Source organism: Ceratina calcarata, unplaced genomic scaffold, assembly GCF_001652005.2.
Source record: "Ceratina calcarata isolate Rehan_Ccalc_2016 unplaced genomic scaffold, ASM165200v1 scaffold180.2, whole genome shotgun sequence".
Taxonomy (NCBI): domain Eukaryota; kingdom Metazoa; phylum Arthropoda; class Insecta; order Hymenoptera; family Apidae; genus Ceratina; species Ceratina calcarata.
Window position 1 is genome coordinate 2,063,746 of NW_017139431.1, and position 16,905 is coordinate 2,080,650.

General features: G+C 40.2%; 1 protein-coding gene across 9 annotated transcripts in view; it reads right to left on the bottom strand.

Annotated features, from left to right (window-relative positions):
* LOC108633065 (tensin-1) overlaps window positions 1–16,905 on the bottom strand; it is a 177,233-nt gene that overhangs the window by 35,276 nt on the left and 125,052 nt on the right. For all 9 annotated transcript variants that reach the window (XM_026810878.1, XM_018038036.2, XM_026810875.1 and 6 more), the window contains one exon: window positions 15,136–15,282. In XM_026810878.1, the coding sequence (XP_026666679.1) occupies window positions 15,136–15,282 (147 nt within the window). The remainder of the gene's footprint in view (window positions 1–15,135; window positions 15,283–16,905) is intronic.

Genomic DNA, 16,905 nt, shown 5'->3' on the forward strand with positions numbered 1-16,905 from the left:
CAATGTTCCTCCGACGTCTGATTTCTTTTTAAAAAATGCGTTTCTAAAGTGCATAAACTTTTGGGATTGACTGTATAGCCAATACATCCTTAATAACAAAATCAGTGACTCGGATGGCTATTTAAAATTCATAGAAAAAATTGTGTAAGGGGTATTGGATGATTCTTAACGTAATTGCGTTATGAATATTAATGTGAAGTAAAATAATTCGTATAGAAATTTGTATTTTAAATACTAAATGAGAGGCACGTGTAACTCGTTGAGCCTTAGTTTTATTAATTCTCATTTTCGGTAAATCCGTAAGGTCGTGTCAGAGGTTGAGTACGCGAGCAAGGATAAGGATGTTACTTTTTGTCCCCGGTCACCGGCAGTCGTGTTCGTCTTTTCATTCGTCGCGGCCGATAGCGGAGGCGGCCAAGAAGAGGCGGGGGGTAATAAAAAACTACAAAAAAATTCGAGGCTGCATACCGTACATAGTCGCACGCCTCCACGCGACTCGCGTCGCGGCGCTCCGCTCTGTTCATCCTAACGGTCTCAACAGCAGGGACGCCTTATCAAACCTGCACGTTTAACCTTCTCCCTTAAATCTCTATTCACCGGGCACATTCGCTACAAGAGGTTTCGGTATTTTTAACCGGCTTCCAACTCGGAATCGAGTTAACACGCCGTTATTCAATGTCTAGTTATTTTTGAAGTCGGCTCTTAAGTGCTGAGAAACTTTATTGGTGGTAAAAGGAACAAAGTGATTTAATGCTTGAATCTAAGGGATACATTAGTAGCGTTGATTAATAACTGTTATATGTAATCTTCGAGAATATGTAAAATGAATGAATAAATCGATTTAAAAATGTAACGGAATAGTATTGTAGACTGAAGATGACACGATTTTCAGGTGACTAAATTAACACGTTTTAAAGCAGATGCAGCGTTTCGCGAAACGGTTTTTGCAAGTATTTCCTCTGAAGAGAGTCCGCAGCTCGGGAGGATTATAATTGGCTCGAAAATTCATGCCTCCTCAGCGTTCAACGACTTCGCGTCTCAATCCTTCGCGTTTTCCCCGAGCCCATCACCCGGTACGGCGCGCGGCGAGAGATTCCAGACGGAATAAGAGAATTAAAGCCGCGCTGTTAGTCATTTCTCGGAGCGTCGTTCGTGACAGGACGGTCGGACCTGCAGAGCTTCTTACGTTCGCGGGAACCGTCCGTCGTCGATCAAATCCTCCCCCTATCTTCTTTCAACGGATGCGTTCGCGACGCTGCCGCCGAGGATCGCGTGCGTGGCCAACTTGCTTCGCCGCATTGGGAAAACTCGTCGTGATCGCCGCGAACAGAAAGAGAGAGAGATAGAGAGAGCAGAGCTCGTGGCCATTTCGATTTACAATTCCGTTTCTCGGTACGAACCGCGCTGATGTTGCCAACCGCGACGCGACGCGACAGGGTGAGTGAGGCGTGTAGCGCAAGAAACGAAATGAGGGTACGACATCGAAAAGACGGGGAGCGTACGCAGCCATCAACTAGGTACCACTATTATCTGTGTACGAGAATGCCAAGGTCAACCTCATTCCGAGGCAACGGTGGCCACCATTCGAGTCTTACGTACCCGCCGGCTGATATTGTTCCATCGCGAGCCTATCTGAGCTATCGGGTTCTCCACCGTCTTTTACCCTTTCCAAGCAGGAGTTTCAGTGAACGTTTCTACGGAACTTCTATACCAGCCTTGAATTCTTTTTATCAGCTACTTTTTTATTATACTTAACATTTTTAACATTATATACACACTTACAGAATTAAAGTTTATCAAGTTAATTGAAAGTAAACGTATCTATAGGAGTAAACAGATACTGCATTTTATACAATTAAAGTATACTGTTTGCTCAGAAATTTCCTCATTGAGATATTATACTTAACATTTTTAACATTATATACACACTTACAGAATTAAAGTTTATCAAGTTAATTGAAAGTAAACGTATCTATAGGAGTAAACAGATACTGCATTTTATACAATTAAAGTATACTGTTTGCTCAGAAATTTCCTCATTGAGCTCCCTCTTATCGCGTCCGTAGAGGATTAATTGGTCGACAGCGAGAAATCGGTGATCATTTCCCATAGAGATAATATTCTAGCATGTACTCATACACTTGAGCTACCGAAACACTGCTCGTTTTATCGTCGAACACGAATGCGTGTCGCTTTTATCGGAATATATGAATACAGCTGCATTTTTTTCTCAGGGTATATAAAGTATTATATGCATCAGTTCATTAAGATAGCGCATCCTTTTATACAAACATGTGCGTGACAAGCTTTTCCTCAATTATTTTCACTTTATCTCGGCACAGTTACGCAACTATATTTCGTACATTTAATAGAAACGTCTTCGCTCAAGTAACATTTTAAAGAGGAAGTATTGAATCGAATGTCAAACATAATGTCTTTTGCATATTAAGATTCAAAAATATTTTATGCTCAATTTTTTTAATGCTTGTTATCTAACGAGGTTCGTACTTTTGGTTAAAAAAAGCGTCAAGATTGAGCTCGTTTATCGGTCTGATACCCAGTTACATTTTATCGCGTTCATGCTAGAGCAGAGCTGCTACTACCACCGACAGGACCGTACCGTACGCTCTTTGAACGTGTAACTTATCGTTACGGCCTATACACTTTTCTTTCTAACCGATAGAACCGTGATTCTATTGCACGAACGTGGAGTAAGTGCGCCGGCGATAAAGGAAGTTCAGACGGCCGTGTGCGGTTGGAATACGGAAGTACTGATTGCAAGCTTCGATCCTCCGCAGATAACGAGTACTGCTATTGTTGTTTTTAATTTCCTTTCTAACGCGCTCTGTGTGTCAAACACGCGGCTCTATGCATTTAGTATTAAATGACGAGTTTCTTAAATAGTAGATATGTGTTATTAAGTAGATATGAATAGCCCTTTCATTTCTTATTACGTTATTTCATCTCACATGCAGAGGAATGTACAAGCTGATTACGAGTGATGAACTAAGTGAATCCAAATTGCGTATGTCCATTACAAATCGTGGAATTGAATATTTTACAATTCTAAGGAACGCCAGATGTTTCCTTCGACTGATCCCAGTATTCTCGTTCAAGTAACGATGAACAGACAGTCTGATCGTTGTTAGATTGAATAACGGCAAGTTGAATTCCTCTTGTATTGTGCAATTTATCATAACTAAATTCCGATATGAATACCCTTCGTCAGGAAAAATCCTGACGTTCATAAACTGTTATCGTCACGATAAACGTGATGAGCGGTTACATTAACCGTCCCCTCGATGATTTCCTGGTTTCTTCGTATCTAATCATTCGTATAATTCTAATCTTAACAAGCTGATTCAAAGCTGATTTGCATTCGCGGCAAATATTGTTCCCTTACTGTGGTTTCGGAGAGGAAGCGATGGTAGAGCCTGGGCGTAGGCTGGTATGGAAACAGGTGGTTCTTTATTCGCGCTTCGCACGCGACTGTGAAAAGTAATCGGCGTTTATGCAGGTGCACGAAGCATCGCGTCTCCCGGCCATTGCCAAGCGGGATCATTACGAAAAGCTTAGGCCGCACCGTTATCAGCAGTCGCGCTTTTCACGTCGAGTTGAACCGCAAAAACCGCAGGCGACTCGACTGCTAACGTCGTACATTGAATACGGAAGAAAATCTTCTTCCTTTTCGGACCTTTGAATTCGTGACGCGTATTTGCAAATTGATAAATTGATGCCTGCACCGTAAAATCTGTACGTGTTTCCCGTTTTCAGGCGGGGAGGTAATTGCACACTACTTCGCAGAGGACTGTGCGTAAAAGGAAATGCTGATGTACTTATGGAAAAAGTTCTATAAGTGAGTCATTCACGATACTGTGTAGCGTTAAGAACGAGAGGATAGGATGATTCCTTGGCTCAAAAGGTATCATTTACCGGAAGAGAGTGGCGCGATCGCGAATAATGAGATCGTTGTTCGAAAATGGAACAGTACGGCTGAGAGGAAGCCGAGGAGTTTCGCAACGCACTTGTGTACGCTACTCGAAACGAGATCTTAAGTAATTGCGTAGAAAATAAGAAAGTACGAAACGGTGACGGGATGGCAGCTGGGGGAATCCTGGTAGAAATTTTACGTAATTGCACATAATACGAGGGCACGATTAAAAAGAATTTAATTCTAGACGACGATCCCCTTCTTCTCTCTCGCTCCTTTTTGTTCACCTGCCGAGAGATGTATTTCTTTCAGTGGTTATATATATATATATATGAGAAATTTTCTCCTTGATTCAAGATGTTTGTCTATTCATAGACAGAAGGCCTCTTCTTAAAATAATATTTCTATAGAAGGATGTCATAGTATTGAATCCGTACTGTGTCTTTAGTCTAGTTGTAGTTTCTTTCATAACGATAGAATGCAATCTTACATTTATTACGCTTTTCATTAAAGTGAATTTCCCTCCATTCAAATCCGCTCCTTTTAATCCCTTATGCTCAATACTAATGAACATTTCTGCGCTGATTCATATTGTTCGCTATTTCATTAAGAAAACAAAAAAATCATACGCCGTGGTCATTAACTTATAATTTACGCTCGTATAACGAATCTTCTTGGTCACAAGAATCGCGGTGGAAATACGTAGATAGAATCAACAGAAAATATAAATATGAGAAATTTTCTCCTTGATTCAAGATGTTTGTCTATTCATAGACAGAAGGCCTCTTCTTAAAATAATATTTCTATAGAAGGATGTCATAGTATTGAATCCGTACTGTGTCTTTAGTCTAGTTGTAGTTTCTTTCATAACGATAGAATGCAATCTTACATTTATTACGCTTTTCATTAAAGTGAATTTCCCTCCATTCAAATCCGCTCCTTTTAATCCCTTATGCTCAATACTAATGAACATTTCTGCGCTGATTCATATTGTTCGCTATTTCATTAAGAAAACAAAAAAATCATACGCCGTGGTCATTAACTTATAATTTACGCTCGTATAACGAATCTTCTTGGTCACAAGAATCGCGGTGGAAATACGTAGATAGAATCAACAGAAAATATAAATACACGTTATTCCAATAACAAATAAAATACGAAGGGAGAAAATTAATTTAAAGAAAATCGTAGTAAAAATATTAATTCGAATTTATATTAAATCTTTGCTTTGCTCATAAATTATAAGATTGTTTTAAATCGTCTGAAAAATTTCCTAAATCTTTTACGAAATAAAGTATCGTTAGCTATTTAATTAATTACCTACTTAATCGCGATGTAACTTGACGATCTTTCTGTGCTCCTGTTTCAAAGCTGTCCTGCTGAGAGGATGGGGATTATTTTTCTCAGATCTGCGCACATTACAGATTTCCCTCTTCAAAACTGGATCTTACGCCGTTTCGCTTTATGAACATGAATAGGATTGTGAAATAGTCTTCTCGCATTTCATTTTTCGCAGAAAATCTTAAAATTCCATATTAAATCAAGATCAGCTTCCTGGTATATTATATGTTCCGCAGTAAAATTTTAGCCACAGCCAACGCGTTATTTTCTGATGTGTCGTCGTTGAACGGCATCAGGAAATAGTAGAGAACGTTTTACGCATCCTGGAAATAACGATTACTAAAATCCGTTCGACGGCGCTTGAACGTGAACGACAAGCTCGATGGGATACGGTGAACGCGAGATAATTTATTGTCCACTATTAAAGGTTAATTAAGACAGGCCGGGTAGTAACATTCGGTTAATGCGCGGGGAGAAAAAAATTCCAATGTGAGATCGGAGAGCGTACACGTCGCGCGATAAGAGGCGGTCGGAGTGGTTCCGAGCGATCAGCGTCATGCGGAGACGGTCCACTTCACGTCTCGCTCGAAAGACTTCCTCCGGCTCTATCGGGAGGCTGCCGAGTAAATAAAGGGTTCAATGGGCTGCGCGGTCGTTTCGGGATGACAAGAAAATACCTCGAATTCCATCGCCGCGTTCTTCCTTCGTCCTCCGATCCTCCACCTCCGCTCCTATCTCGTCTTCGTCGTTTACTCTTTGCACGACGCCGGTCTTGTTTCGCCCCTTTTTACTCTCGCGTCAGGGAACGACACGGAACAGCGGCGTGGAAGACGATTCGCGGAGCTGATTGTTCCGGAGTTCGGGTAACATCTCCGAGATCCATGGATGAAGTGCGTTAAACAAGCACCAATCGAAATGAGAACCAACACTCTTTCCCAACTTCGTGCGAAAGTATAGCACGACGATTCTGTTCTGTCAACGAAGCTTGTTCGTGAACGATAAGAAGCGTATGGGAAACTAATATAAATCGACGATCAATTCGAATAACTGATTTCATATCTAAGTTTCAGCCACATAACTTTAAAGAGTGTCCTAAGCAGTACGTCACAAACAAATTATATCTTTAATATTGCTAAGTACCAAGAAAATTAAATGATTGCTAAGAAAATCTATTTTCTAACGGTAGAACATGTTAAAGCAGACTTAAACGTTTGCCTACACGTGCGTACATCTTTTTTCATGTACAGTTATCTCTGACAGGCATTCGTACGCCTTGTTTTCTTAATCCACAACGGTGCCTCGCAAATCACGCCGTAGGAAGCGTGTTAAGAACGAAAAAGCTTCGACTGGTGTATTTATTAATATTAATCACGATGATTTTCAGTCGCAAAAGGTCAGATACGCTGGTCGGCGCTGACCACACGCAATGACCGCCAGGTTTATTTCTCAGAACTTTATTAAAACGTTCACCGCGCTTGGTTATATATTTTTTCCCTGGAACGATTACAGCGGTTTAGAAGTATTAAAATATCACCTCCTGTCACGCAGAGTTGCGCTGTGTAGAAAAAAAGAAATTTATTATCCACAATTTGTTCCTTCGCATGTGATAAGCGAGAAAGTTATGGTATAATAAATTCTGAGGGAAATTAAATGAAATAATATATAACAGTTTTTTGATAGCTTTTATTATTATTTATGTGTTTAATTATGCGATATTTTATGCGTCAATCTCTGAACATGATTAAGGGAAAAAGAATCAAAAGGTGAATGACCATGGTGAACGTGAACTATATTAACAATCCAGCCTGGTATCTTCATGCTCGATTTTCTTTCCCCAAACAGCGATTCAGACGATCCACACAATGGAAGCCTACTCGCGGTGCATTCCAATTACCATCGGGAAATGTATTCGAGCAGAATTTCGTATGAACCGGCGGTAATGTACCAGCTAATAGAGGCGAAAATGGTATCGGGTATCGTTAACAATAACAGTATCTATCCGTGTAATCTATGCAGCGGAACGCTATCCCCTGGCAAGGATCGTTGGAAGCCCTCGCCGTGGATGGACGGGGGTAGGGCGTAAATTGGCTAGCCGGTGCCAAGCGTCGAGACGCCCTTGAATCCTCTGCTAAGACCTTTCGATTAATTCGTCCCGGACGTCCCGTCTTTTCCCAGAGGCCATCGCGTCGCGAAGAAAGAAGAGGACGAGAGCCAAGCAGCTTCGAGCGAGTCTTCACGCTATCGCTCGCGAGTTTCACGAACGACGGCGTTCTTAATTCACCGGAAGGTGTTTCAACTTTAATCCGAAGAGTGCCATTAGGATTGACTAAACGCCTGGCACAGGCCGATCGTAAAGTTCCAAGTGCAAAGTCTACTATGACCCACACCCCCCCGCGTCGGGCGCCTCTGTCCGCCCTCTGTCCATCGAGTTCTTAGTTGAACGAAGTTGCCGCGAAGCTGCCATTCTCTCTAACCCCGAAGAAAAAGGATCCCGTCCCCGCCTTTTTCGATACCGGCGCACATCGAAGCCCTGGGAGGAATCTTTCGGATAACAGGAAGATGCTTTTACTTATTCTGTGCCGTGACGCGGAGAGGGATCACGGAAGCTTCCGCTTCCAATCGAAAGAGTTAAAGTCGGACGTTCCACGTTTAAGTGCACTTTGATCCCATTTGTGTTGCTAACTAGAAGATTTCGCTTCTATCTCTTTGTCTTGAATTTATTCCGAATATAGGCAAAAAGCTCGCATAAAAAAAAAATAATTAAAAAAAAAATAATTGTAAAAAAATAATTAATAAAAAAAAATAATTGTACTTATTACAAAATATGAATCTCCACGTACAAAATCCTTTATGCTCTTATTAATAATTTTACTCATTGGTAGTTGTATTCCGAACTTAGTATCTCAAGAGGAACAAGCGAGTGGAAGTTTCTTTTTCCGGGGACAAGATTCGAGACTCACATGCAGAGGCGAAGGTAAACGGGTTATGAACGCCACTTGAGCCGAACTTATAACCAAAATGTCGATGAATTATTCAAGGCGTGAGACACTCAACTGAATAATCGATACACATGGAAAGTCAATGGGCGCATACACACGTCGCGTTATGCATGCATACCTAGTCTACTACACGTGCTTACGCGATCACTTTTCAACTAACCGATCGTGTATACCTGTACGTGTGGGCCCTCATCGTTTAACAGCCGCACAAACTGCTTCATTTTATTTCTAATTGATTTCACAGCTAATTTCTTGTAGCTCTATCAATTTTCGTATTATATATCGATAATTACAAGAAAATTATCAGCAACGAACATAATTCGCTTATGCGAATTTCAATCGAGGTATAGTGAAACGCCGTTCTAAATACTGGAAAGATTTGGCACCGTCATATTCGAATTCCATTTGGACTGGTATTAGGGGACACACGAGCCTGAGGTTGCTGGGACATTGCTGATGATAAGCATTCTGTGGTTTCGTGGAATCTCAATATTGAGCTGTCATTAATTGCAGCGATGAATCTCTGTGGCATCGTCTAATTTCATGGTATTCGGCTGCATTGTTCGCGGGGGGAAAGGATTTCGTGGATTCACATATGCGCACTAAACGTACCTGAGGAATTCGCTCGTATATTGTTCATGATTGATCATATATAACGCATCATATGTATATACAATTAAATTTCTATCATTGTTTTTAGTTGTACATTTACAATTAATGAAATCGTAAATGTTGTCGAAAATTAATTTGAGAACGATAATATATTTTATTATAGTCTACGTTTATTCCCAGAATAATTGGAAATAAACTAGTAGAGTTCAATCAGTTTCAGTAGTCGTAGGATTCAGGAATAGAGCCAATAATTTCGGTGTATCGATACCTAGTTATTATGAGTTATATTATTCAAGCCAGTATACATAATTCATCGAGTGTCCCTCCCGTATCTGCTAGGGCGTGCATAATATCCGCGAATTTCACGTGTAACCGAGTGATCGATTTAAACGCATCGCGTACACGCCGGTGAATTGACCCTTTCATGTGTACACGAATTTTTATTCCACCGCGAGGGGGAACGCATGAAGATCAACCAACGACCAGGTGTAATTAAACAACGATATATACATATGTAGTCATGTATTCCCGGGAATAATGATTCGCTGTTTCCCGTTTGGCAAATAACGGCGAATAAATCCGTATGTACAATCCCGTTCACAAGTCTATCAAAACATCCGAAAAAAAGTCTGCAGATATTACGAATTGAAATCTGCGAACTCTCGACGAGCCTTGTCTCAAATTCATCTGCTAGAACAAATGAAATATAAATGTAAATCACGCCCTCCTTTTTCCTTATGTAACTGGTTTTGCTACAGGTATCTGCTCGCGGTTAAAAGTTACCGAAAAATTGAGCGAGCGTAATTTTATGCTAATGCACCAGCGAATACTTTTTCCCCGTGTATAATTGAAAATTATGATTAATCGTTTGTTATTACACCGGTTAAAGAAAATAAGATCGGAAGCATTGAGATATTTCAAGTAATATTTTAACGCGGGCCATGTAGAATTTTAAAAAGCGTAGGCTGCATTAATTTGAATTTTAAAAGGGCGAACGAGACACGAACATACGTGTGAAAGAACGTAGTTGAAACACTGTGCGAGAGAGGATCGTGAAAGTCAAATACGAAACGTCAACCGACGGCGACTGCTACTTTTTAGAATTTGAATATTGCCAAGAACGCAACAATTACCGTTTGTCACGATAGACAGAAAGCGATGAGAACTCATGTTCGTTTTGAGGGATCTGTGCTGAAAAATAGAAATCACCCGCAATCGGATAAAATAGGTTTTAGGAGGAAGGAACGTGGTGGAAGTTGGGATAAACGAGGCGTCAGCTTTAAACGACGACGGAAGATCTAGTTTTCACCTGAAAGCTGCAGTGCTTCGCTAGAAGCGGAGTCTCGGTCACGTACAATACCTCGGACCAGAGATCCCTAGCGAGCCGGCACTTTCGTCGATCTATTAGTCGCTCAATTACCCAAAATACACCGAGATACGCGCCTCGGATACTGAGTCCTCTCCTCGAAACATTTCCGCTAGCGCCTGACTCCATCAGATCGAAAGAACAATCACGACATATTTCAAAATGGATTAAGATTTTTGTTAACAAGTAGAATTTGATTCTATGAAGTAAATTTAATTATATGATAAACAGACTAATTCCATTGTTGATCGTATTTTATATCACTTATTAAATTGTCTTGTATTTTATGTATTAAACTGAATTATCATATTATAATATATTTCCCGTGTTAATGATATGAAACTGAACCGAGATCCGTGCAGAATTAGTACTGTGGTACCTATCTTTGACGACTTAGATGGTACCAATGGAAGCTGGTTTCATTCACGAGGAAGGCTTGGATAGCACCGTATTACTCGACCAATTACCCTAAACGTTCCTGAAACACGTGTACAGGAACCCTTTGGGCTGTATCAAATACACCTGCAGCTTCAAAGTCAATAATTGAGGGAGTCGATCCGCCACCGTTTCGCTGCCTCTGTGTATCTTCTCACAAGCTTGTCGCTTTTTAACATTGCTCTAGACAGCTCCTTTGAAACGTGCTTGCCTCATAATTTGTTGCTATTTAATTTCACAAATACGTACAAGTAGAATATTCATTAATTTATGTATTGAATTTGTATTCGATAAACTATATAAATAACGTAGGTAATTTTATTCATTGATTTATTCAGATTAGGATTAATTACTATTTCGATATCGTAATTAACTGCTTTAATAAAGCCACATATTTGGTACATGGATAGATGATACGGGTAACTATGTCTATATCATGTCGATTTTCTCCATTAGGACACAGATTGGATTAATTGATCCAACGCAGCATCGGTTACCGTGAGATCAGATCCTTAGTAATCAGATAAGCACGTATAGAGGATAAGCGGTCGTTGAGGAAGGATCGCCCTTCTACAAGATAAAGGATTGTACCCTAGCTGGTCTTTACCTATTAGGTTTCCTCCGAGTCCCAGACAAAATTGTGATTAAATGCGCCTCAACAAAATATGAAATATCTCGTTCAGAGCTAAAAATTTAATGAATTTTATTTGCAAATTATATATTGTACTTGTATTGTCAAGCACCGAAAAGCAGACATTCTATTAACAATTCTCTATTATGATTCCCATACACGGTTGCCTTAGTTTATGAGTACTCGCTTCCCAAAAAACTAATAACGCGACCAGCTCGTCTGTAGTTGATAATTGCTCTTCCGTGACGCGTACTCTTACTATCTTCTCGCATGACGTAACCATTATTTCTGATGACAAAATTTCTGGACACAATTGGAATTTTGAAATAGAACCCTTTTGTGGAACAATGAAACGAAGACGAGAGATTCTCATTACAAGAATTTCTCAGCATGGCAAGTTGAGACTTGATAATTTCAGTGATTACATATTTCCTGTTTAATCGCTATCGAGTCTTACATTTAGCGAAATTAAGGCGATTGGCACGTAGCCCGCACGTTTCACGTTTTCATTAAGCCGGTGAATACACGGTGAAAAATAATTAGTCGGTGGCACGTGAACCGACTGAAATTACAAGAACGGAATATCTAACCCCGTAAGGACGCGTCAGGATGAAAAGAGAGCGAGGAGATCACAGAGTGGCGAAATGGATGCGTTCTGTTATGCCCTGTTCGTTCTAATTGCCGGCACGTGCAAATCGTGCTGAAAATATCGCGTCGCCTGACGAACAAGGAAATACGCGAAGACACCTAATTAGCCGGAACGTTTGTTACACTTCCAAGAAGTTTTAATGGGTCGCCACTGCTCCGCCCTCGGGGAAGAATCGCGTTGTTTTTATACAGTCGTTTGAAAAAGTTTCGACCGAACCACGTGAATATGTAGATCCCCCATTAAAAAAAATAAAATCTCGTAATGAACACAGACGAAAATATTACTTTCAAAATTGCTAGACGTTTTTCATTACTGTTTCTTAATATTAACGACTGTCACGCACAGCCTGAATTCTTTTAAACGCACTGTACATCTTCGAGGGTTTGGAAAAATGTCGAGCGTTAATTCAGCAACGAGCTCTATTTGTTTATCGTACGGAACGCGAGGGAATTTCCAAGCAGAGGATCGTTCGTTTATTTACCCCGACGAGATGCGGCTTCGTTCGTCCCTAATTAATTAACCAATTAAAATTCAACGAAAGACTCCTCGTCTGCATCTGCTTGAGAAACTATCCACGGCGAAATATTATTAACTCGCATATTTATCCCGCATCGAAGCCATTGCGAAAGAATTAATTATCGACACTTTGGTATTAATTTTTTAATTAGGACTAGGCTCGGTTGCCTCGATCACCGTATCCGATTTCCCCCTTTGTCCCTAAAGGTCGTATTGTCCCTCCCATTATGATCCAGTCAGAAAGTTCCGCCTGAAAGAAGCTTATTTCCGCCGCTGAATGGGACCGTTCATAATTATCTCCGATATTATATTCATGTCTGATCTCGTAACTATCAGCCATGAGATTAAATAACTTCTATATTAGAAAAGTATTTTCGTCATTTTGCTATCGTGCAAAAATGAAGTCTGTCATATTTATTAGCCGATATTAACTTAACTATATACGACTCCAAAGTTTTCTTCAGTTTTGAAGCCAGTCTGCACGGTGGGACATGATTCGTAGATAACTAAAATAATTGAACAATTTCATGCTGTGCAGTAATTTTGTATAGAAGAAAAACTGAAGAGTTCAACGAAATATGTAGAAACGGTGGAATAAATTTTCTCACTGCGAGATCTTATTTACGAGGGAATCTAATTTGAAATTCTCCGCGTACAGCGCGCGCTGGTTATGCGCGCAACACGGTTACGTATCTCACTCCCCCGGTCGTCGGTGTTTACAAGCACAAAGTGCGCAGGAATATAATTTCGCAGAAAAATAGATTACAAAATTTTAATCAAGCACGCGTTATATTATCTCGTACATATTCGAGATTGCTGTTCCTGTTAATTTCCGGGTGGAGCTACTCTGTGCCTCCAGCTCAGCCGCGCATTTTTATTACTCAGATGTCGAACGTGAATTGGAATACATACGCCCACGCTACGGACATTGCTGGAATATTTGTGTGTACGTCGGTACAATGTGCGAGTGTGTGCAGTTCATTTAATAAAATATAAAAATTTAATCCATATCCCACATCCCCTGCGACGGAAACCGCGCAGATATCAATGTTGGTGCGCTCGAATCTGAATACGCACGAGCATACGTGCCTGTACGTTCAATTAATTTTCTTCACGAGCTGTTCGCCGCTTCAATTACAGAACATTACGCGCTCGTCGCTACCGAATACAAATGAGGTCCGGAATCGTCCGCAAAAAAGGAGGAACCGAACGGGTAAAAAAGATTTCTCGCCTCGATGCAAATCGGGATATTTAAAGCGTCTACGCAAATTGAGCTCTCGATCGCGTTCCGAAATCACGGTAGCCGGGAACGGTCTTTCCACCGACACTCTCCCGTTTAATCGACAGTAGTAGTGACGCTTATGGAAGCCCCTTGCTTTGCATAATTGCCGCTTATGCACGCTCAACAATGACTGAGAGCGAGAGAGACAAAGAGAGAGAGAGAGAGAGAGAAGGAGAAGAAGGGAGAGAATGGCCGGTGGGGCGAAGTGGCGTCTTCGGATGGGGTTGCCGGATGGTTGCCCCGTGTTTGTGTATTTCCGCGACGCGACGACGTGTCGAGTGCTTACCACGTACTGCTTACAGCTCTCGGAATGGTAACACGAACGGCGGTTCCGACAATGCAACGAGATGCAAACAGGAGTCCTGCGTCTTTACGGGGTCGCCACGCATTCCTCTCCCTAACCTGCGTTCCCATTTCCTTTACCGATTCCCCTTTTACTTTACGCTTTCTTGTCATGTATTATACATGTTCACCGCAAATCCTCTGTACACGTTACATTCTTCACGTTATACCCTATCATATCAAACTTTACTATTAACTTTACTATATCGTAAAACATTTCTAATTTCGTGCAGTACAGAAATTGAGCTTCTCATTGAACTTCTGCAAAGTCAATTATCGCACACCGTAACTAAAACAGTTTATTAGTCGAACCAATTTCGTGTCAACTAACACGTTCGTATGTTATTCTTTTTTTACAGAATTAAACGCGACAAGAACTCGCGTAACGGCGTTCGATATGAAACAGATTTCGCGCGGGGGGACGCATCAAGAACTTGCGACGCGTGTGCGCGATTTATTCGCGCAGCGGATCTCTGAACGCGGCGAGTAATATCCTGCACGCGCCTTCTGCCCTTTCCCGTATTCCCGTGTGCCACTGCAATTTGTCCTCGCATGATAGCGATGCGCTATTGCAATATCACCAAGGGCAACTTGTGACTACCCTTTTATTCCCTTGTCCCGCGACACCATACGGCGCGGTCTACGTTACTACGTATCAATCACTGCTAAATGTTTAAAGCAAATACGAAATATTTTCTTTTATTCTTGTTATTTTTTGTTTTATTCTTGTTTTGTATTGTTTACGATCAATCATGAAATCGTAAAGACTGTTAATTTTTCACACTATTCATTTTAATGAAGAACAACGAAACTGATAAGGAACATTATTGCACACGACAATGTTTAAAATAATGGTTGTGCTATGCAGATTGAACGAATGTTACACTGAATTGAGTGCGACATTTTATTACTGCTAACCAATATGCATGGAATATAAGGGAAGCTCGTAATTCCTAAAGATATTTCTATTGGTTCGTATCTGTGCCGTCGAGTTATGTAAAATCCTCTGCGGAAAATGGAAATGCACTAACCTGTTCTGCAGATTCGGTGATAAAAGAGTGGCAATATTGAATGCTGAAGTGCGCTCTCGGCTCGCGGGCGAGGAAGCTGAATTGAGCGTGCTGAGGTTCACAGGTTGCGTACGATATGCGCCTCAACGCGTGTGCCATTTGCACGCACTGAAACAGATATAAAAATGTCTTCGTATAATTGTTAACTATAATAAATTATAAATGTGTATTGCAATTATGAATCGCTTTTTATAACGAATTCAGTGTAGATCTGCGTTAGATATAATTGGGGAAATCGGTACGTTTATCAGACTTCAAAATAATCACACTGTGCACAGTAAACTCGGGGAATATCATAAATTCAACAATTTTCTTCCTGTTTACCGCGCTGACTCTCTCCATATTTGCAAAACGGATGGTAATTGCGAGCTTTCCTTCCCCTTTTGAATACTAAATAAAAATGTCTACCAAATAATGATACGCCACTCCGAAAGCAGGAAAGGTCAGAAGATCAAAGCAGCTTGTTACGTTTCAGTCTGCAGGCACGGGGAACATTTCTCAAGCATAAAGTAGCGACGTCTCTCACGACATCGTTTTCGCGCGTCATCCCGCGTTATACTGGGTGAACCCCGTATAAAGTTACCCATTATTCTCGCTAGTGAACCGATTTAAATCGCTTGTAGCCGACGATTTTTCATTCGCGCGTTTCCTCATTGCATCATTCTATCAAAGAAGAGATAATATTACGTTAGAGATCCCGTTTCAATCTCAACCGATGTGTAATTTAAACAAATCATAACACTATTTCTACCCATAAGAAATATGAAGGAAGTGAAAAAAATTTATTCAGAACTAAGATTAAAAACGTATCGAAAGTAAAAATAACAATAATTGTTATTAATAGTATTGATTTTTGGAAATTTATCAAAACTATCATAACAATAAAATTCATTTTACACACTTCTGATAATAATATTCGCGTCATATTAAAGAATGGAATTGTACCAAGGGAATATTCGCAGGAGTTAGTTTTAAGGCTGCACAGAAGAAATGACATCCTCATTAATTTAGCAATGTCATAAATATCACTTAGGTGGATACCGCAGTTCGTTACTAACAACGATAAATCTTCCACGGATTCAATCTGATGAGTGTAGGATGAGCTACAACCATGGTGAATCACCTTCAAGTGTTTATGAGAGAAATATATCCGGATTTTATTTTTGTAAAATGCAATAAATAAACGTTTGATATTATCTTAATATTTTTTTTATTATTCTACAGACTAGGTTTCTTTTATCACAAAATGAACTTTGAAAATTTATATATATTAAGATATAGTTAAATTAAAGTTATATTAATAGAAGACATGCATACATCAGTGGATACAAGATATTTGTTGTAAGAACTAAATTGATTTATTTAAATTAATAAAAAGTTGGAACGATCATCTATAATACCGAGCGTGCTGGTACAGGTATTGCGCCTTGAAATACGTAGTTTCATTCACTGACGGCAGAGTACACTTCTTTGCTGACCATTTCTTTCAAGCTAAGAATGCTTTCACAAGATCATACCAGTTATATGAGAGGACAGTAGAGTAGACCTATTAACATCAGCCAATGTATTTGTCTGATGTCTCGTGTCTTCTTCGGCTCAAACAGCCCATTACAATTCCCATGTCACTTAATACGTAACCAAGGAGAACAATCCTAGTGTTTAAGACAACAGGAAATGCAAATATATTCTAAAAATGGCTCAATTATGAATAATAAACAAATGGAAAAGATT